Source organism: Armigeres subalbatus, chromosome 2 (assembly GCF_024139115.2).
Source record: "Armigeres subalbatus isolate Guangzhou_Male chromosome 2, GZ_Asu_2, whole genome shotgun sequence".
Classification (NCBI taxonomy): Eukaryota; Metazoa; Arthropoda; class Insecta; order Diptera; family Culicidae; genus Armigeres; species Armigeres subalbatus.
In genome coordinates, this window is record NC_085140.1 from 91,366,482 (window position 1) to 91,389,751 (window position 23,270).

General features: G+C 40.2%; 1 protein-coding gene across 2 annotated transcripts in view; it reads right to left on the minus strand.

The window, feature by feature from the left end:
- LOC134209904 (retinal homeobox protein Rax) overlaps positions 1-21,782 on the minus strand; it is a 33,258-nt gene extending 11,476 nt beyond the window's left edge. The window contains exons 1-3 of one of the 2 annotated variants that reach the window (XM_062685924.1): positions 21,179-21,782; positions 6,517-6,667; positions 6,256-6,388 (exon numbers count right to left, since the gene is read on the minus strand). In XM_062685924.1, the coding sequence (XP_062541908.1) occupies positions 6,256-6,388; positions 6,517-6,667; positions 21,179-21,401 (507 nt within the window). In that variant the 5' untranslated portion in view covers positions 21,402-21,782. The remainder of the gene's footprint in view (positions 1-6,255; positions 6,389-6,516; positions 6,668-21,178) is intronic. The other variant, XM_062685925.1, reaches the window with a different exon arrangement.
- Positions 21,783-23,270: the final 1,488 nt, after the last annotated feature.

The window sequence follows — 23,270 nt, forward strand, 5'->3', positions numbered from 1 at the left end:
CCGTCGGGCGATACCAAGTGTATCATGTTGCCTGATACGGTATGGCTGCTTCAGTCAATACTTAAACAGGTTTGGACATACGGATTCCCATGAAACGTTTCAGAATTTCTTGAAAGGTTTTTTTCTTCAGAAGGAAAACATATTTCATGTGTAATTTGAGGTAAATACTTTTTTAAGGAATTCATGAAGCTTGCAAAGAAAATTACTGGTGGGACCAATTTGTGGCTTGGATAAAAATCTATTCGTAACAGAATATTCATTATAAAAACTACCGGAAGAGCTTTCTAGAAAAGCTATTGTGATTGTATTCCTTAATATTATTTAGGAGAGCTCTGGATATATTGCGGAGGAATGAGTCCGTGGAAGATTCATCAAATCATCTTAGATCAAATGCTTCGATCAGATTTTTGCTTTAAAAAACTGAATATTCCCAAAATCGAATGGAGTCTATAATAATATTGTTTATTTACTTTTGAAAAATCTGAAGCATAAACGCAACTTGACACAGTTGTCAACAAAAATATGTTGATTGCCTTGAAAGAAGCTAGGAAACCTCTGCCAAGAGCTAATTCAAATTTACACCCAATTGTGCGACTGCAACACGCGTGTGAACGAATGCACCTCACATGCCTCGTTTTTCACCCCTCTGCCTGGAACATTCCCGAACGATGACGACTACGATAACAATGTAAACAACCCAACGTCGTCATCGTCCTGGTCTACATTCCGGGCCCAGTCACCCACCGTTCTATCGAAGTTAGTAGCCCTCTTCTTGCGCCAAATTGATTCAATTGTGCTCGGTAACAATGAGAACCAATCGGAAATTCGTAAATCGGTGTCTCTCTCTCGCTCGATGTGCCTAATAATATCTGTTTCTGTTTCATTTCATTACGGTCCACTCCGATCCACTGTCTGACTGTCGATGGAGAATGATGTGTCCTCCTGCTGAAATCTTCGACGTCTGCTGCTGGGGCACTGTTGGAACTGAACCGTAACGAAGAAGCACTCGTCCTGGGAAGGAGATGTAAATTGGCTCCTTCGAGACAGGAAATCAATTTAGGTGCTCGACCGGGGGGTGATGGAGGCAGCTCCGGTTGCTCGGAAGAATTTGATTGAGTTTTTGGATTTGACGAAAGTGAAGTGGGTATACAGCAGGATGCCCCGGTCGTTATCGGGTGGTACCAACCTTGCTGGCAGTTTCGGAGGTCTGATAATAGTCCATTGGAACTCTGATTGGTCCCAAATGCGGAGAGCCTTGTATTCAAATCGAATCAAATGATTGTTTCCGGGGATAGAATTGACGTCATTTTGGAAGCATCTTTCAATAACAAGTGATGGGGGACACGCATTTTAATGTTATTTTTGGTCTCTTAATGATGTCGTTTAAAAACCCCGTTATTAAGAATGAAGTTCGAACTGTGTACTAGCATTATTATTCATTTGAAGTCTACTATTTCTTGCGGTTCTAGATTGTAACAATTCTGTAACCAATGCAAAACTAAACTCACACTATTATACTTAAAATTTACCTCCATGACGTTCATCATCATCATCCTCACATCGAGACGCGTCAACTTCATTCCATGATAAAGGCGCCCACTTTATAACCTTATTCACCTTAAAAATGGGATTGAGGATTAAATTAATTTTTGTAATTGAAATTTTGTACCATCAACCAAACAACGGCAACGATGAGCTCGTTTCAACAACTTGCATCCACAGCCAGCGCAGCCACTTCAAACAACTTTTCCACTCTCGATGACCTCGCTTATCTTCCGATCAGCGATGCGATGCGATACGCCCTCTGATTGTGCTCGAGATGATGAGGATATTAAAAAAGGATTACACTAACATATTCGGGCCGGGCGGTTGTTCGGAGATGGACCGAGGCTCCGTATCCAAAACGGACTCAAATGTTTGAGTTTCACACTTAAGGACGTCGAAAAAAGTGCAGGAAGGGAGAGCCTTTTAAGCTCATTAAATCCGATCTAATTGACATCGTTTGATTTTTGAATCGCTTCCCCCTCCAACAAGGCGAGAACACAGTTGGAAGCGTGTGTGGGATTGCCTCATTTTTAGATCGCTGTTTGGTACGATTACAAAAGCGATATTTTGTTACTTTCAATTAAACGTGCGCGTAAAGTGGTAGGGTGCGAGGGTTTCGTTACGCCGTTTTTTCCTCGATGCTCAACAAGCCCATAACAAAAACAGGCGATTATCTATTGTTCCCTCCCGGAGCCGGGTTCTGAAGAGGACTAATGTAGGCAGTTTGAGACGTATTTACATCATCGCATCACCGCACCGGGACGAACGCAGCTGACGTCAGGACGGTTGGCTGCGGACGAACTCACATGTGTACAGCGGATATCAATCCAACTGACGACCAGGACGACGACGCGGAAGAGTGACACGAGCCGCGCGCACTCTTGGTAATGCATTTCGTAATTTCCCTTCCGAGAGAGCGAAAGCAGGAAATCCGAAATGAGAAAATTAGCCAAGTAAATTTGCGTCATTTACTTCTTTTGTCGCCGCCACCTCCGCCGTCAGTGACGGCCAGGACATTCGTTGATTGTATTGTCACTTCCGTCTTTCCCATCCGACAAGCTGGTAAACGGGCAGGCGGATGGAAGGACCTTCACAGCAGCGTCGTGCGTCGTAATCGTCCTCGTTGCCGACAATGTTGCCGGTACCTCATCACTAATGGGTTCTACACCGGTTGGGCAAATCTAAATTTAATTGCCCATAATTGCAATTAAAGCGTGCTTCGCGCTGGAAGGTATAGGAGCTTCAGCTGGTGAAGCGTTTACAAGCGAAGGAGGATTGTTACGGCTTTGTACAAGAAAAATGTTACGAGATGCATGAGGACGGAATCATGATCGAATTAGCTGGAATACGATTTAACTCTTAAAAGAAATTTACGCTCCGTTTTATTGTTTAAAAGGCCAGGTCGTCACAAAAAAAATTAAAAAATATGTTTGATTAAAAAATTTCCAATAAGAATAAAAACAAAAATGGAAATATTCAAATAAAATACAAAAGAAATACAAAACATTTTCCCGAGGAAATTCTGATATTCAAATTTCAAATGAATTTCCCGAGAAAATTTGAACGAATTTCTCGAGGAAATTCGAATAAATTTCCCGAAGAAATTCGAATAAATTTTCAGAGGAAATTCGAATAAATTTCCTAATGAAAATTCGAATGAATTTCCTGAGGAAATTAGAATGAATTTCCCGAGGAGATTCGGATGAACTTCCCGAGGAAATTCGAATGAATTTCCTGAGGAAATTAGAATGAATTTCCCGAGGAGATTCGGATGAACTTCCCGAGGAAATTCGAATGAATTTCGTGAGGAAATTCGAATGAATTTCGCGAGGAAATTCGAATGAATTTCGCGAGGAAATTCGAATGAATTTCGCGAGGAAATTCGAATGAATTTTGCGAGGAAATTCGAATGAATTTCCCGAGGAAATTCGAATGAATTTCCCGAGAAAATTCGAATGAATTTCCCGAGAAATTCAAATGAATTTCCCGACAAAATTCGAATGAATTTCCTGAGGAAATTGAAATTAATTTCCTGAGGAAATTCGAATGAATTTCCTGAGGAAATTCGAATGAATTTCCCGAGGAAATTCGAATGAATTTCCTGAAGAAACTCAGATGAATTTCCTGAGGAAATTCGAGTGAATTTCCTGAGGAAATTCGGATGAATTTCCTGAAGAAATTAGAATGAATTTCCCGAAGAGATTAAAATGAATTTCACGAGGAAACTCGGATGAACTTCCCGAGGAAATTCGAATGAATTTCCCAAAGCAATTCGAATGAATTTCCCGAGGAAATTCGAATGAATTTCCCGAGGAAATTCGAATGAATTTCCTGAGGAAATTCGAATGAATTTCCTGAGGAAATTCGAATGAATTTCCTGAGGAAATTCGAATGAATTTCCTGAGGAAATTCGAATGAATTTCCTGAAAAAATTCAGATGAATTTCCCGAGGAAATTGAATGAATTTCCTGAGGAAATTGAATGAATTTCCTGAGGAAATTCGAATGAATTTCGAGGAAATTCGAATGAATTTCCTGAGGAAATTCGAATGAATTTCGAGGAAATTCGAATGAATTTCCTGAGGAAATTCGAATGAATTTCCTGAGGAAATTCGAATGAATTTCCTGAGAAAATTCAAATGAATTTCCCGAGAAAATTCAAATGAATTTCCCAAGCAAATTCAAATGAATTTTCCGAGGAAATTCGAATGAATTTCCCGAGGAAATAAGAATGAATTTCCCGAGGAATAAGAATGAATTTCCCGAGGAAATTCGAATGAATTTCCCGAGGAAATAAGAATGAATTTCCCGAGGAAATAAGAATGAATTTCCCGAGGATATAAGAATGAATTTCCCGAGGAAATGAAAATGAATTTCCAAAGAAAATTCGAATGAGTTTCTTGAGGAAATTCGAATGAATTTTCCGAGGAAATCCGAATGAATTTCCCGAGGAAATTCAAATGAATTTCCCGAGGAATTTCAAATGAATTTCCCGAGGAAATTCGAATGAATTTCCAGAAGAAATTTGACTGAACTTCCCGAGAAAGTTCGAATGTAATTCAAATGAATTTCCCGAGGAAATTCGAATGAATTTTCCGAGGAAATTACCATTTTTGCATTCGTATATCATGAGGCTTAAACGATGATATTTTTATGCCCAGAGAAGTGGAGACAATTTACAAACTGAAAATTACTATCTGACAAAATAGTAAAATTATACAGCTAGGAAGGATCCATATAAAAATGATTGGGGTTTTGTTATTTCAAGCTCTAGCTATCTCGTCTACACCTAATCAAACTTGTACTTTGCGATTTTTCTTCGTGTTATGCTTCCAATTTGATCCCCATCTTCAATAATTGGAATTATTTACATAATTTCCCTAAATAAGCCGGACCACCTGAGTCGCTCCCAGGGCGACACAACTTACGCCATCATGGCGCCATAAGTCAGATGTCATGTCGGTGATTAGCAGATAGGCGACATCGAAATGAAATCACATCCCTAATACGATTAAAGCGATACGACGTCTCCCATAAATAGTTCCCAACATTGCTGGCGCTCAAATATCAAACCAGAATTCATCGCACCCCCTCGGTTGATCCGCCTCCAGCTAAATATGCACTTATCAACGTACATTCGACCCAATCGTAATCGTATGCATATGAGTTTGCATTTCAAATTAAAAATTATTTAAATAACTTGAAGCGGGGTCTGACATAATTCTCCCAACTTTCAACGCACCGGGCCCGAGTCGGACGAGCAGCCACAGACTAAGAATTCTGGAGCCTTCCTTGCCGCCCGTTTGGGGCTGGCCGATTGCTTCGGTGGGTGAGTTGAACGAGGCAACAGCCGGGGAACCATCACCAACGACGGCCGAACCGGTCCGAAAGCTAATTAACTTTTTGAGGGCAATTTTCCCTTCTCCGTGTGCCGTCTCGCACGTTGACCAGATACACGTGGACCAGTTAACCGTTGCGTAATTGTGCGGCAAAAGGGTCCGCTGCTACGTTTACGGAAGGCGGCCGTCCTCCCCTGATGGGATCGATTAGGAAGACGTGTGTTTGCTTAGGATGATGGGGAATCAAACAGAGCAGTCGATAATAGACCTGCCTTCGGACGTCGCTCGGTTGGGACCAATGGAATCAATCTGGTCGGCTCCGTGATGTGTGTACTTAATACGATATTATTATATTAAAAGCAGATTATGGCCTGGATTTGTTTGTGTATCAGGAGCTTTTCCTCTTTGATGGTGGCTGCCCGGATCTATCGTCACTGGGACCTGGACGGAGAGCGTTCGGCAAACTGATTCGATGGAGGGGTTGAGATATTGTTTCCAGATCGGTGAGCTTTGCTGCTTTTTCGATGGGATTTCCAGTCCTTCAATATTGCGGATAGGAATGACCGATAGAAGTTTTCGTGGGTTAGGGGTCACACTTGGAACAGGTTCACACGGGTGGTCGCTAATTGAAAATATTTGTTAATTTGCGGTAGCTGGCCCAACTTGTTTTGCAAACGACTTATTATGAGACAGCAGCTACGCAGCAATGGAAAATTTAGTTTTGCGATTCCGTAATTTTGCTTAGATTGGTGTAAGTAATTGTTTGCTCATGACATTAGAAGTAAAATATATTTGAATGTTTTGCATATGTTATTTTACACTTTTAACTTTTGACAGCATTTGAAATACTAAGTTCGTAGATTTAAACTAACCTGAACTCTCGCTTCGCTCAGATCCAATCGCATGGCTAGCTCTTCTCGAGTGAACACATCCGGATATTGCGTCTTCTCAAAAGCTCGCTCCAACTGATGTAACTGGAAGGTGGTGAACGTGGTCCGAGATCTGCTTGAAAAGAGAAAAAAAGAATCAAGTTTATATACATCCATCGTATTTGGTCTAACTTGAAAATTGCTGAAGCAGTTTCATTCGAATTCCCAGAAATCGTTCGAACCCGAACCATTTAGAAAACTCACCGTCGAATTTTTCTCGGCCGATTCATATCATTTGGGTCATCCATCCCGTCCAGATCGCCCATAATCGGCAACTCGTCGTCGTTATCCACATCGACTCCATTTTCGTGCGGCTCGACCGGCGAATCCTCCCGCTTCAAAGAACCATCCTGATCTGCAAAAAGAAAACAAAAAATCGAAATCAAATAAAACCAATCCAGCCATCGAACAAGCGAGCAACCAATCCAGGCAAAAAATCCATCCGGAAACCTGTGCCCAACGACGACGGCGGATGATGGGAATCCGTTTCCTGAGTTTCGTTCAATTTTGATTGCAGCCCAGTAACGAAATTCGTTCCCTCCGCCGCGTCATCGCGCACCCAACAACTCCAAATTGAAGTGGTGGAAAATCCGTTTCCCATGTTGGAAGCACGAAACAAAAAGACCTGTCCAGTGCGCGCATTCTGCTACGCGGAAAATCCTTTTTCAGCGGGGATCAAAAAATAATGCCGAAAATCTATAAAAATTCTATCGTTATCCTCTTTTCCGGTGAATTGACGGTGCGGCGGCGTTCGCAGTCGCGTCGCATATGTGAAGAGAGCGCTGCTCGACGATGCCGGGACAGGACAGACCACGTTGAATAACGTCAATTAAATAATCATCATCCTCGAAATGGGCTTGGTACGGTATGATGGTACCTAACCGGCAATAGCTGGAACGTGATTTTTCCTCTCGGTAGGATTGGAAAGGACTTCGTCGTTTCCAAGCATCAAGGACCACTATCAAGCAAAAGGTGAAAAAACTGAAAATCCCTACGGCACTGGTGCTGTCGTCACTGGTTATTGTCGTTCATTGGAATAGCACTTTTTGTTTCGTTGTTTCGAGCCGATCAGGAAAAATTGACAAAATGAAACGCATTGCGAAAGCTCGGTGTGGGTTTTTTGTTCGTGAATATGCTATCCACGTTGTCGAATTGAACGCAATCATTTAATTCAGGGACTATTTGTTTCTAATTTCTTTCGAACGTTGCGTTAAAGTACTTAGCATATTTTTCGTGGAACACTTTTCTTAATTTGAAGTTGTTCATATCGTACTAAAAATAAACTTCAGAAAAAAGAAAAACGTGTTGTTAACTACTTCGCGTCCTATGTTCAAAGTTCATTTCGAACTTCAAAAGAATAATTCGGCATTCTAAATATTTCTGCAGAATAGGAATCTCTAGAACTGCAATGGAAAACAGAAGATAGTCACATATTTCTCTTAAAAACTCTTTCAGATTCCTATTTTTAAAAACATTTTCAGATTTCTAATGATGAAATCCTCTGAATCATTAGGCAAAAAAATTTATATTTCCTGACAATCGAATGATTTTAGAATGAAGCTCCGACTCCTTAATATTATAATTTGGTGTTTCAAAGAAGTTCTGTATTGCTAATAGAATATCTAACTAACTGTCTTGAATAGAAATAGATGTCGTATTGAAATTGGCTTATGGTGCTTTTCACATTCTCATGAGCAATGTTCGCAAGCTAAGTTAAAGAATCTATTTTCTGTGTTCACGACGTCAGTACTTCCATACCTTTATACAGCAGCGAAAATATGAGGCAATCATAAAAAAGTTCTCAACCCATTCTCGAAAATGACACCCGTTGTGTATTGTGCAAGCTTAATTATCAGTATATTAAACTCCCCTCGGCAGTTTCGTTCTGTGTCGGTTTTTATTGAGCTCGGCTACCAAAGACCCTTAAAAAAACTTAACACAGAGATGGGATCGATAAAAACACGTTTGAACACACACACGCGTCTGCTCTCCAACCACTTCAGAAATTGACGGAACAGTGGAAAAACTCTCTCCTCCCGAATCGAACCTAAACGGGCGGAAAAAGGGAAAATCAAACAGAATAACACATCAATAAAGGCCTGTGTGCTGCTGCGGTGGCTTCTCGATTCCACTTTGCCCATTCACACAGATAATGATGATTCCGACTTATGTCGAAGGCTTGCTCCAAACAAGCCCGCTCCCCCCTCCAACGCACTTTGGCATCAATTCAGCGATTAATGGTCACCCCACTCCGGCGTACCATATTTGATTTTTATTTTCCTCAACCGACGGTTATGAAACGCGACGATCGGGTTTACCGCTGTTAATTTGATCATACCTCGGCTTGACTCGATACCGCACCGTACCGGCATCCAGTACCACCATCCGAAACCAAATTGCGATTGTTGTCAAATTTCCCGGTTTCCCACATGATGTGTATATTTTTATTTTTTTTTTTAATTCTGGCTGACGAATTATTTTCGCCACAATAATGCAGACTGAACAAGATCAAAGGACTACCGGTTATCGGTTGTTGTGACGGTTCGGTGGCGGTGGTAACGTTGAGCGGCGATGGAGATTTTCGGGCGTCATTTTATTCAACGCCAAATTGGCAGCCAATTACCGGAATATTTTTATTCATATGCAATTATCGGAGGATCAACCGAAGTTGGTTGGTTTGTTTGCGTGTGTATTTTTGTATTTCCGATAAACCTATATTAAAACACAGAATAAGCTGCAGTCCTGTCGATGTAGGTCAAATAAAGAAAAGATTATGTTCTAAAAATATTCATCGCTTTAAGATTCAATAATTTGATGTCCTATTTTTCTCTGAACACTTTTTTTGTTTTTAAATAATATTTGATCACTTTCCAATGGTTTTCTCAAATAACATTTATACTTGACTTGTGCATTCTGCTGGGTAGGTAGACAGTTTGTAAGTTCAATATGTAGATTAGCCTGTCATAAGACGAGTTTATACAATCCCATTGAATTCCACCACTTAATTGTATCTTGACAGATACGTATTTCAACCTCGACTCGACGAAAGTCGAGTCAAGTACGAGACACTGAAGACGGCCTTACTTTTGAGGTCGAAATACGTATATGTCAAGATACAATTAAGTGGTGGAATTCAATGGGATTGTATAAACTCGTCTTATGACAGGTGAAAACATTCCACTAAAAAGCTCAAAATAATTTTCTTATCAATGTAGATTAGGTTTCAGCCTTTGCGCAAATGTGTATAAAAGCTTGCGGTGTGCATGAACCCATCGTTGCTTCTATTTTCATCGAACATTTTAAAGTGAAACACGGTGGAATCCAATTCCAAAGTTGCCGCACAACTTCAAAAATATAAATTTTCAAAAAACGAAAATCAGATGACGGAGGTAATCACCTTTCCATCTATGCTGCGTTGCAACATGCGTGAAAAGAGTTACTCAGTTGCGTAGATCTTCTCTTTATTGAAATTTGTGCTTCAAAATACGTGGTGTCCAAACCAGCGGTTTCCATCGTTTGCGTTCTTAAAAGGCTGTATGTTTAGTTTTGTGCAGTTCTAGTTAATAAAACAAAACGGTTGTCTCCTATTTTGGGGATCGAAAACATGTGTGTTGGAAAATCACTTCACTGAAATGACAATTTAATAGCATTGATATCGAATAGGTTAGAATGTGTGCACATTGTTTTAGATAAACGGGTGCTTGAATTGCAACAAATGCAAGCTTCAGTTCTCGTTCTGCTGCAATACCGGGAAGGTCAAAGTTGAAAACTTTGCCTGTCATATCTCCTTGAGCAACTGACCAGTCTCGTTTCAGGGTCGCAGTCGAGAGTTAGATCATAAGGGTTATCGTGCAGGTCTACGAAGTGGAACAACATAGAAAATGGCCTCAATAACCATGATGCGACGGAACGTTCTGTAACAGTGTAGTTGCAGAATGCTCCGTCGCATCATGGATATTGAGGCAATTTCTCATGTTGTCCCACTTCATACCACAATTACCCCCTTTGTAGTTGATCGCCTTTTAAACAATATCGTTTTCATTTTAAGCTTCAATGCACTCGGGGAGTATTTTGCATCACTCGCATCAGTAAGCGGCCACCCAGCCGATTTTCAAAGGCTCATAGCCACTTTAGGGCTCTGACGCTGCAGAACTTTCGAGTCACGCCGGACTTGCTAAGTTTCCTAATAAACCAGCCCTTTTCGTTCGCCGAGCTTTCTTTCGCTCTTGCCAGAAGCAAGGGGAAGTCTTCTGGTCCGGATGGAATAGTGTATCCGATGCTGCAAAACCTTCACCCTACCGCCAAAATAGTATTCCTCGATCAGTGGCACCTCAGCCACGTTGTTCCTATACCTAAAACCAGTATGTCCTCGCACGACGCCGCTGATTACCGGCCTATCTTGCTGACTTCCTGTGTATCAAAGGTCATGGAGAGGTTAGCCAACCGTAGGCCATGCGTGAAAAGCTTGACACTGATGGACGACTAGGTTTTCGCCAACACGCCTTTCACCCGGAATATGGGGCTAAATCAGAAACACGTCGATCTAGTATCCCTGGGTATTTCGAAGGCGTTTAACTGCACTTGGACCCCAATAGTGCTCAAGCAGCTAGTGGACTGGGGTTTCTCTGGTAACATCCTTGCTTTAGTGCACAACTTCCTCACCTGGCGGACCGTTTTTTAATCGACAATTCCGCCTCCAGAACTTTCTGGCAGTAACCCTGTTTCTGGTTGCCATGAATGAGGTCTTCAATGGCCTTCCCAAGAACATCTACATCTTCGTCTACGCAGATGACATCCTGCTTGTGGTAGTCGGAGACACTCCGGCGCGAACGCGTATCCGAACCCAAGCAGCGATTAGCACAGTTCGTCAGTGACCGGCCAAGCGCTGATTGACAGCAGACTGCTGTACGAACTGGGACTGACTTGTGTAGCACGTTGTGAGCTTGTCAACATAGTCTTGTCATTAATGGCACAAATCTCCCAAATTGAGGGGAACGTGCCTCCTGAGCCGACGTTCTGATACCTGGTACCTACCCAAGTCTTCAACCAATACCTCCGCAAAGCTTCCGTACTTCTTCCTTCCACACCCGCTGAGACAGCTTGTGCCGAAGCAGGTGTCCTCTAATTTCACCATCGTTTGCAAGTGGCTATTTGCCTAAAAATCACCGCATACACCATAGGAACCCTCTTCTTGTTCAAGGGGATCGGATCATGCACACGATGGTTGGCGTCAGTCATTCCGGTGGCTAGGGTCCACTGGCATGGAGTGAGGAGCTGGCAGTCCTCCACAGCAAACACAGCTCCATTGCATTGCGAGGCGCTTTACAAGAGAGGGGACAACACGGAAGCTCTTCGAAAATCGATCGCCGAGTTGCTAAATATCGAGTTTAGGGACCATGAGCATCGATACACTGATCTGCCGTAATCTGGAAAAGTGACGTAACAGCCATTTTACAACATGCATGTTTTCCATTTATTTTTTCTCTCGAGCTCTTGCTCAATGAGTAGTACTCGTTAACACCATTTTTGGAAAATGGCGTATACGTCACTTTTTCAGATTACGGCAGTGATGGTTTCCTTTCGAGAGACGGGGTCGGCTTAGGCGTTACTGGGAACAACCTAATGGTCTTGGACAGCCTTTCTGAAAAATGCAGCGTCTTCTCGGCGGAACCTGCAACTCTGTTGATTGCCGCTACTACCCCCACCGACAAACCGGTCCTGACTGATTCCGCCAGTGCCATCGCTGTGCTATAAGGTGACCACCCCAAACACCCATGGATCCATGTTATCCTCGCTAGCGAACAACAGTCGACAACCTTCGCCTGGATTTCCGGGCACTGTAGGATGCCAGGCAACGTCACTGCGAACATTCTGGCTGGAGTCGGCCACCAAGGTCGGCGTTTCATAACATCGCTTCCCTCGGCTGACGGTAAAGTCTGGATCAAACAAATCTTCAGCCATGATTGGGGGCTTCTTTCAAATTGCAGAACGTCAAGGGATCCACGACGCAACGACATGCCCAGTCTCAAGAACCAACATAGCAAGTCATATCCCGCCTCCGCATCGGCCACACCCGATTCTCACATAATTTCGGCGGAAGGCCCTTTCGTACCGTTTGTGACATCTGCGAAGTATAAAACTCAGTGGAACGCGTGACCTGCCGATGTCCAAAGTTTGGCATTCCTCGCTCCAGCTACGCAATACCGACCAACATACGAGATGGCCTATCTGTCACCTGCTTCCTCAAATATGGAGGACTGTACCACCAGATCTAGATCCAGCTTGGATTTTCCGGGCACCCCAACCCGGGTAAAAATCCCACCCACGGAGGTGTTCGAGCCTCCCTGGTCTTCCCAGGGCTGTAAATCCCCACGCTCCTCACAGTCCCCATGGCTGCGTTTCCTCCCCAGCTCCGCTAACATCGTGTCCTCATCTTGATAACAAACGACCAATTCCTGTGTAACAGGAATACGAAAGTTGGCGCTCTCAGAATGAACCACGCTTTCTGCAATTTGTTGTTCTCTTTTGTTTTTAAATGCGATATGAATATTGTCAACGTTTAACTGACGTTCTGATCAGTTTATTGCGGAAATCCTCCGCTACGAATAGTTTTTTTTTTTTGCGGAGTCCTTCGCTCTGAAAAGTTTTCCCTTCTTCGTTTGGTTTTATGCATCGATGTTGTGCGCTATGGTTGGATTTCCTATCTGACTGCAGCTATCGAACTCCGGAGAACAGCGCGACTCAACAATTGGATTCTTGGACATGCGTACAGCCACAGTTGGCCATCCGGCCAAAGTTTATCGATGGAGACTGCCACCGCGGAAGACCGTGATTGATGTCCTGTTTTGTCGACCAGCTTACATTTATGACCCAACCATATTTTTTTTACGTTTTTTAAAGTGTTTAGATTGCCTCTGCTTGCGGAAGGTCCCTAGGTTGAGCCTGAGGGTCGCTGCCTTTAGCGTCCACCCTTGCCAATTGCTCCCTTAGCACTGACAATATCATGTCAAGTAAAGAACATACCTAAACAGTGTTGCTCAGAGCCTTCGTGAGACAGCAAAAAGGCAGAAGTCGCTTTTGGAGGCATTCGTCCATGTAGATTTGTTCGTTGACGGTCCCAGATGTGATTAAGGGCTGACTAATTTTGCCACATTCTAACCAGACAAGAATTTATTGGCGACGGCTTTTACTCCCGTACACCCTGCCAACCTAGAGGTGGCAACGTAGTATTCCTATCTCGACACTAATCTGGTATCGGCTTTAATATAGGTCTTATCATCTATCACAAATCTAAAAGGTTTTGAGAGCAACTCCCTGAGCATCTTTCTTGCATAAGACGAAAAATTCAATTCGTTTTGCGTAAAAAATAATGAAACGATCTGGACCATACGTTTACAGGGCTCGAAAGGCACCGAAGCGGGCGATAAGCAAGACAGGGTTTGCTTATCGCTCCGCTTCGGTGCCTTTCGAGCCCTGTAAACGTATGGTCCAGATCGTTTCATTATTTTTTACGCAAAACAAATTGAATTTTTCGTCTGCTTCGCAGTATCTCTGATCGAAAGGGTAGGTCGACGCTTGAATTGGTTCAACACCATCCTGGTCATCCTCGGAACTGATGTGTCACGTGTCACCATCGATCGCTGCCTGTCTGACGTTCCTTAAGTGTCCTGAACATACGTTTGAATTTGTGGTTCTGAATTTTTTTTCCGATCATTCTATAAGAAGCGTTTGAGTTTTCAGCGTTTTCTGCGATGTTATAAGTGAGAAAGGATAAATGAAAAGAAAGAAGTGAGAAGGTCACCATGTTTCGCCCAAGTTTTCAAGTAGCAGATTTAATTATTCACCAATTGTATCGGATATTCCTAATAAATGTACGCATGAATAGATCTGAATTTATTTTCGTTTTCTTTTACGCACAAATTTGCACAAGTCAGTCAAAAAGCCGCTTGGTGCGGTTTGGCTGAACCTCAACCATGTAATGCTGAAAGGATCCTAGAACTTTGTCAAACAGATCATCAACGTGTGAGCCAAGAGACTGAAATTAAAAACATGTCACGAAATGTCATGACATTAATGTCATTTGACACTAATTCGGCTCTCAAGCCGTTGATATCAGATTTTGATAAACGACCTATTAGTAGCAGAAAAAAAATTCTAGGGTCCTTTAAAGGCTCCAAATTTATATAAAAAACACAATTGTAAATAACTTGTGAAAAAAATTATTCGCAAATTAGTCACATGACATCGAAATGACATTTCCCGTCATGGTGCAAAGTACACACAACGTTGGCCTTAGACAGTGCTGCCTTTTCGGCTAAATAATGATCTTCGGCCGTATAAGAAATCAGGGTAATGAGCAATAAATAAATATGAAATAACCACAAATAATGCAAAATTTTATAAACAATTCAGAATTTTCCACAAAACAGAAATAAATTAGCAATTTTCAAAGCAAAAATTGCAGTTACAAAAGAAGAACTTTCTATAAAGAAATCAAAATGTTCCACGGAAAAAATATATAAAATTCCAATGAAAGAATTACAAAATTTTCCACAAAATATTTTTTTATTCATAAAAAATTTAAAACTTTCAACGAAATAATCAATCAAAAGCAAAAAAAATATCAACATAAAAATACAAAAAAAGTAATGAAATTGATATAATTTTCCGTGAAATTAAAACGCATCTATGGAAAAATGCTCAGTTTTATTGATTTTTTTTATAATTTTAATGGAAATCTTTATATTTTTTATTGCTCTCAATTGATTCTGGATTTTGATTGAAATTTTTTAATTTTATGTAAAAAAAAAGTATTTTGTGGAAAATTTTGTAATTATTTATTGCTAATATTGAGTTATTTATGGGAATTTAGTATTTTTTTTTCGTTTGATTTCTTTATGGAATTTTTTTTTTTATAATTGCTATTTTTGCTTTTAAAAGTGCTAATTTATTTTTGTTTAATGGAAAATTCTTAATTGTTTGTAGAATTTTGCATTATTTGTGGAAACTTTATATTTATTTATTGCTCATATCCTGATGTCTTCATTGGCAATTTCCTTTTTTATGGAAAATTTCTAATTTTTAAGGCTGACTTTTTATTTTAATCATTGCAATTCCGCATCGAAAACCAAATGCAGGAAAATTTTTTTTTCAAATTTCATATCGAGTGTTTAAATAACACTCACTCAACGTTTGAAAGGCCCGGAGACCTACAGCATTATATACCAATCGACTCAGCTCGACGAATTGAGATGATGTCTGTGTGTGTGTATGCATTTGCGTGTGTATGTATGTGCGCAAAGTAAAACTCACTCATGTTTTATAAACTTATCTCAGACCGATTTACTTACAACAAGTTGCATTCAACGAGGGATCATTTTCCATTGTTTCTTATTCATATTTGGCCAGATTAGACTATGGAATCAAAAGTCATGACTATAATACGATTTTCATTCAAAAACACGCTTAGAAAATCCCACTCAGAAAGTTGTAATGAAACATACAGGTACACGGAACCGCGAAACAACTCACTTTACGGTTCCTTTCACTCAAATCCGCCCTTGCGTGGAAGAAGCCAAAAATAAGTAAAATGCGAAAAAATCCGGTGAGTACTTTGCCTTTACTCCCGTGTTGAATTTTCACCCACTATGAAGTTTCACCAACTCAAATTTATGTTATTTTCACTCACTCGAGACTATGGTGAAAACAACTCAAATTTGGCTTCTTCCACGGAGCAGCATACGTTGGGTCGATGCAGCTCTCTTTGTTTATAATATCATTCATGAGAGGGAGTGAGAAATCTACCTAATATTGAGTTAAAAATTTGAACTCCGTACTCAAAGTTGAGTTCTTTAAACTTTTTTTTAAGGTTCTTTATTTTTTCTGTGTAGAAAGCCAAGTTCCACCGCCTCTACAAGAGAGACCTACAATGATAGGCATATAAAAATGTTCCTTCCAAGTAGTTTTGAAGCGATATGGATGCAATTTTTATTATTTCTGAATTGAACAAATGAAGAAGTCCATAATATTGACGTCCGCCTAGCGACCATTCGACAGTATAGTAGATTTAACCATTTTCTTGCGGTCTCTGCAAGATATGTCCCGTTGCTTGCAATAATGTTGAAAGCCGATTGTTCACTTTACAGTTCTGTTTACCATTTCTGAATATTGTAAGTTGCAACAAAATGACAACTTTCGTGATCATTTTCCAAGGCTTTCTTAGATGTGTAAAATTTATCCGCAGTACAAATTGCACGTCCTATCAAAGCATTCATCGTCATAATCCTCCACGCGGAGGCCAATTTAAAAAAAAAATTCTGGAGGTAAATTTTTCTTAGGCGGCAATCAGACGCTTATTTTCCCTTGCGATTAAACATAAGCGGAAGAGTAGATATTTTTATGCGCCTTACAATAGTCCAGCCAGTATGAAATCGAGCAACCAGATGTATTTTCTTCTTATTCTTCAACGATATCAGTGGCTTCTACGCCGGACGCTGAAAGAACAAACCCACTTCAACAGGACGTCTTCTAATTGTTAAATTCGAAACAAACAATTGAAATTTCTTCTGTATCCTATAAAATTACTAAGATGAAAGTTTTCATAGATCTAACTATCACAGTTCTCTCTCTGTGGTAGTGAAACTTGGTTTTTCGCCCTTAGATACATTACAATATTTCGTGTTGAACAAAATTTGGCACACAATCGCGATTTTGTCAATTTACACACGATATTTGTCACAAATCTGATTTTTAACAATCCTACTTGTAAACGTGCAAAAGCTTTCGTTCAATTTTCAAATCCAAGACTGTCGAGAACGATTTTTCAAATGGACAGTTATTCATTTACGTACCTGACCCCCAATTTCGTGGAAAACAAAATTTTCAAAATGATGATTCTCTAAGACGTTCCGGAATTTGACCAGATGGACCAAATATCGACAGAAAACATTCCTATAAAGTTGTTTCGCAAAATCGTGAAGTTTGGTACATACATCGCTAGCCAGATTATAAAATTAATTAAAAAGTGGCCTCTTCCCCCTAGCAACCAGCATTTCAAGACGTTCCGAAAGGTGACCAGATGGACCAAATACCCTCAAAACACATTCCGCTGAGCTTGTTTGGCAAAATCGTGAATTTTGATACGTCACAAGGCAGTTTTAGTATTGATCAAAAACTGGCCACTTCTCCCAGGGAATTAGCTTGCCAACGTGTTTCAGTATGTGACCAGATGTACCAAATACTTTCTGAACACATTCCTATGGACTAGATTTGCAAAATCATGAAGTTTGATACGTCGCAAGTGATCAAAAAGTGGCCACTTCCTCCAAGGAATCAGCATTCCAGGGTGTTACGGAGTGCGACCAGATAGAGCAAATAGTTTTCAAGTAGTTTAACCCGTCGGAAGTCGTGTTTCCGGCTCGATCAAGCGGTGGCCATTTTACCGGGACAGTAGGTTATCCCAGTACTCCCATTAATATCTCCGGAACCCAGTCCATTTTTTAAAATGATGACCAGTGCCCCAAAAAACTGAAGGAATTTTGTGATCGATTGCTGAAAGCAGAACCAAATACCGATGCAAGAGGAAAAAAAAGAACATGATGCCCCACTGCCTGCTATATGATACTTGTATTGCCTGGACCAGATTTTTTCCATCATTAACCACTATTTCGATAAAGTTAAAAGACTTCACTATTCCATTTACTTCCACTATATTCAGTTATAGTGGATTATAGTGGAATAAAATGGAATAGTGAAGTCTTTTAACTTTGCAACAGTTTCCCCTAAGATGCTCAATAATAATTAATCACTATCTCGGGATCCTGGATTTCCAGGGACTTTTGGAACCGGCTACAATTTTATAAAAAAAATGTCGAGCTTGTGAATAAATTTGAAATGTTTGAAGTTTGGCATCCATCATGCCCGTAATAGATTGATTCCATCTTTGGTCATTATCCTGTGCCCGCAGGATCTTCCGATCACTTTATAGTTTGTTTCGAAAGATCCTGCGAAAAAAAAACAAAATAAATATTTCATTCCTTATTTTCGTGAATTTTGCATTGTCTTCATTTCTTCGCTTAAAACAAATCTCGCTTAACTTTTGAAAAGGACCTAAGTAACATTTTTTTCATGAATTAATTTGAATAGCGCAATCAAAAGCTTTCATGTTGTTCTGTTGATTGCGCTATTCAAATTAATTCATGAAAAAAATGTTACTTAGGTCCTTTTCAAAAGTTAAGCGAGATCGTCTTACTGGCCAGGTCATTTGAAATCCATGATGTTTGAGGTATCAAATCCATAATTCCTGGACCAGAGTGGTTTCATTTTTGGCCGTTTTCCTCGAGGGCTACATCCCTAATCAACAGGTCGATCACAATCCGAACCTCCCGAAGTACCCTTCTGTTCTAATACACGATAGAAAACAATTCCTAAGAATAGGTTTGAAAGACCGCTAAAACAAATCCAAAAGGTCGTTTTTCCCCGATATTAACCCCAGATATCAGAATTTTTCTCTGAACAAAAAGAGTAACAGAAATTCTGTAATTAATTGCATATTATTTGGCAACTCAGCCGTACAAAAACCATTTTTTTGTTAAATATCTTGGCTGTGCATATGCACAGCACATGTTTCGAAATGGACAAATTGATATGAAATTTGCGAAAAAGAATCCACGTGTCTTGGAGGGACTCGAACCCTCAACCTCCTACTCTCTAGATAGGCGTGATAACCCCTACACAACAAGACCACTTAAAGGTCACGTTTGCGGAAAAGCCATCAGAATCCGAGTACCAACCTCCACCGCGGTTAGCTCTCTTTTTTGCAATTTGACTTCTAGTGCGAAGGTTTTTCTATGACTCTGCCTAATAATTCGTTTTTGAACTCTACTAATAACGTAGTTAAAACGCTATTTACAGTAACTTATACTAAATGATAACAAAATTTCAAAAAAAAAACTATAACTATAACTATAACTATAACTCTATTATTGATGGAATTCAAATAAAGAACCATTAGACTGAGGTGTAGAAAAACCTTTGCACTAGAAGTCCTCCTTACTGTCACGGCCGAGCGAATGCCTTAAACATCCGTCGAATCCGTTCGAATACTTCAGAAATTCACAAAAAAAATCAACGTTGTTTTGTGAAAACTTTAAACGGAAAGACGATTAACAAAGTAGTACTAGTGTTTAGCTCTGATGACCGTTTAGTCTGCCTGTAAGAGTGAAAGGTGGCCAATAATCATTCATTCCTGAACAAGCAACAAATTGAGTATTATTACTTATTTTATTTCGCTCAAGCGTCCGTAAGTTTAACGGAAAGTTAATTAAAATTTATTAAGTCTGAAGCATACGCACGATTGACAAACTGAACCGTTTGTTTGAGAAACTGCATATGTAACATTTTTGGCCAAAATAAAATTTCCATATATTCTGAATCCACGTCCAAAAATACGTATTCTGGCAAAAAATACGAAAAATTTTTTTTGTTCAGGAATGTATGAAAAAATGTTTGTTTGTTTGAGAAACTACATATGTCCACGTACTTCGAAGAGCAATTGTGGAGTATTGCTTAGATTTTTCTACACTGGAAATGCCCCAAGGTGTTGAGTTTTGCCAAAAACTATTGATCTGTAAGAAATCGAAAGATTCGGTGCAAATTTGTTCGGAAAACAGTTTTTTGTTGTTTTCTCGAAATAGTGTAAAATGGACTTATGCAGTTTCTCACACAAATGATTCAACTAGGTTCGCCAAAGCTCACAGCTACCTTCCAATCATAAAAATTGCAGGCTTAGCTGCTGGCATCAAATATCTTGGAATCATTTCCATGATTCAAACCTCAAAGTTTCCTATCACAAAATCCCATTTATACCAATCTATTTACAATAATTGGGCCGTAAAATATTGAATTGCCATTATTGGGCTGACAGTTGAGAACCCACCATGTGTTGCCAAACTCTCGCTGGAAGAAAAATGTGCAGTTTAATTGTCATTCACCAAACATCTATGCTCTGCTGGTACCCCTTTGCCGAACGACACCAACAAAAATAAGCACACATAATAACCTCAATCCAAAAGTACAATAAACTCCATTCTTTGTCCTCCACCCCCTCGCTCGCAGTTAATAGATACACAAATTTTGACAATTGATTTATTAGATTATCATTAGCCAATTGAACCGTGAACAGCTGGCCCAATTCCCACGCGGTGACGCCGCACACACCCTCCAAAGGACGGACGAGACGGGACACCCTTTCGCGGTGATAACACCGCATATTTGTACTGGCCCAACACAGAAAGGGGAACACCGCCTGATCAAACAGCTGAGCCGAACGAACTATTTGACCACGGTGTCGTCCCGATTTTGGTATTGATAACAAACCACGTATTATTCCACGGTGAGATCGTTTCAAGCATATTTTATTTGAATCATGTATTATGATCATCTAGTCTGTTTTGATAATTCACGAAAACTCCTTATAGCCCTCTCAAATTAATATTTTACATAGACAACATGATAACAATGATCAATATTTATTAAAATGAAATTTGTGCCAGCAACACTATTAAAAATTAAATTAAATGCAAAATTTAAAATTAATTGAAGAAACATTCAAAATTCAGCTTAGCGAGGCTCAGTTTTACAAAACATGGTAATAATTCCCGATTTATGATAGTATCTATATTTGCATGCACGGGCTATGTATCTAACTTTATACAATAGCAGTTACAGAATAAGTTTGAAAAGTACTCAAAATATTATAGAAGGGGAGAGTGGAAATCAAAAATTCACAACTTAATCAGCATAGTTTAATACTTGCATCCAAAATCGAGATAACACTGTGTATAATATTGGAGATTGATAAACTCACCGTTATTGTTGTTGCTAATGATGTTGTTGTTATTGTGAATGATGCTACTGCTGTGGTTATGGCTGTTATTGTTGATGTTACTGTTACTTGTATTCCGCAGGTGGTGATGATTCCCCAAAATTTGATCAATGCTATACACCGCCCGCGGTTTCGAAATTGCACTATCCTGCGGTGGCCGCAGGATATGATCGGTTGGTAACGCACTAGACATCATGTCCTTCATAAGTTTGTTATTGTATCCTTGTTCCAATTGTAATCAGGATATCACTAAATTCACTATTCACTAAGCCTTCGTTTGGCTTCACAATTTGCTTCCAAATGCTTCACACAATTATCCCGTAATAGTCATATACAGTCCAGAAATCCAAATCCAAATTTGAGCAAAGCACAAAAAATAACTTTCACCTTCTTAGACGCACTACTCCCACACTAAAACCGTAACCTCCTACGCCACCGATCGACACCGAGTAAATCGCCGGTGAACCATTAACGTCTAATGTCAACCACGGACTGAATGCAGCAAGCCACAGCTCATCAAATAAATATTAAAAATAATGAAAATGTGATCCCTCCGTACGGTTTGCTATGCGCATACACATGCCGCACGTTTTTCCCGTGCCACCACTACAGCCATTCACCCATCCGGCCGGCCCCGAGAACCCGAAAACGTACAAAGGTAGAAAAGCTCCCAAAGGCTTCACCACCCTATGCTTAAGGCGAAGCATTCGCCGTTCGCAGTAACAACACCACCGAGGACCCGGGAGCAGTAGCACGAGGGGTAGTTTTTCTTTCTCTTCTGTACCCGCACCCGTTCATCCATCGGGGCTCAAAGTGAGCACAGAGCATAGCAGCATAGACCGTTTCAACAGCTACGGTGGTCTCTTTCCCGCGTATGCTCCGGCAAGCATAGTCTCATGTTGACATGACAACATGTGGTACTTCCCCTCTTGCAGAATACGGTCGCTGTACCAACACCAACGCCAAGAAATGAACTCACCCGCCACATGGCCCTAAAGAAATTCATTCAAACAGATCGCTTTGGGTTGGTTCGTCTTGTTGTCTTCTTTCCGCCAACATTGGAAGCTCGTTGGAAGACAATCAGAGATTCCCACCCCCTCGACGCACGATGGTGGAACAGGTTTCATGGGCTGTGGTGATTCGATGTTGTTTATCGCTAATAGCATAACTAGAGCACGTGCGCTGCTTAACAGCGGGATGTGTTAATGAGCGATGATTGCTTGTGGGAATGAATTGATTATTGGCTGTATCACGATTCATTCGGTTTGGTAGCCTTTCGGTTGTAATTCACAGAGGCTGGTCTTCGATGGAAAGCAGGACGAAACTCGAAATGGTGTTAGAAATAGATGATCTTCTTAATTACAATAACAACTTTCCTTTAACATGACTGTCCTGCTACTTAGAGTGTCTCGCATATAAAAAAAAAACATTGAAAAATGCTTCCCTAGATGAAATTATTTTCGTTTATTTTACTCCTATGATTCAAACCATGTAAGCTTCATTCCCTACTCAATTGCTTTTTATTCAAGAAATATTCCATTTGCAGATACACTTATTACAAGTTAAATTAAATATTTATTATTGCTTGATTTACTATTAATCAATATTGATCAATATTATCCAAAAAAAAATGTTAATGTGTTGTATAGACTTTACAAAGTACCGTCATTCAAAAAAGTGATCCAATACAATGTAATCGTAGTTCTAAATATTCAGAGAATTATTTGTTCTCTAGTATATGTATCTGGCTTCCGGCGGTAGCGGTAGTCTCAAGTTATTCCATATGCCATTAACACCAGGTACCACCAAAAACCGATTTTCGAAGGTGTGTCAAAAGTTAATGCATCAATTACCGACCAGGCAAGCAAGGGCGACAGTTTCGATGCGGGGCTATCTATAATGAAAAGTGTTTCTAAATTGCGGTTTACAGGTAGAATTTTACAACAAGAAAGTGATTTATGGGTGCGGTAGACGGACCTGAAGATAAAACGGAACAATTCCCGACATAAGATAAACCCAAACCTGTAGTATTGTTGCCAATTATAATGATCCACCTTCCAAGCGAACTAGACTA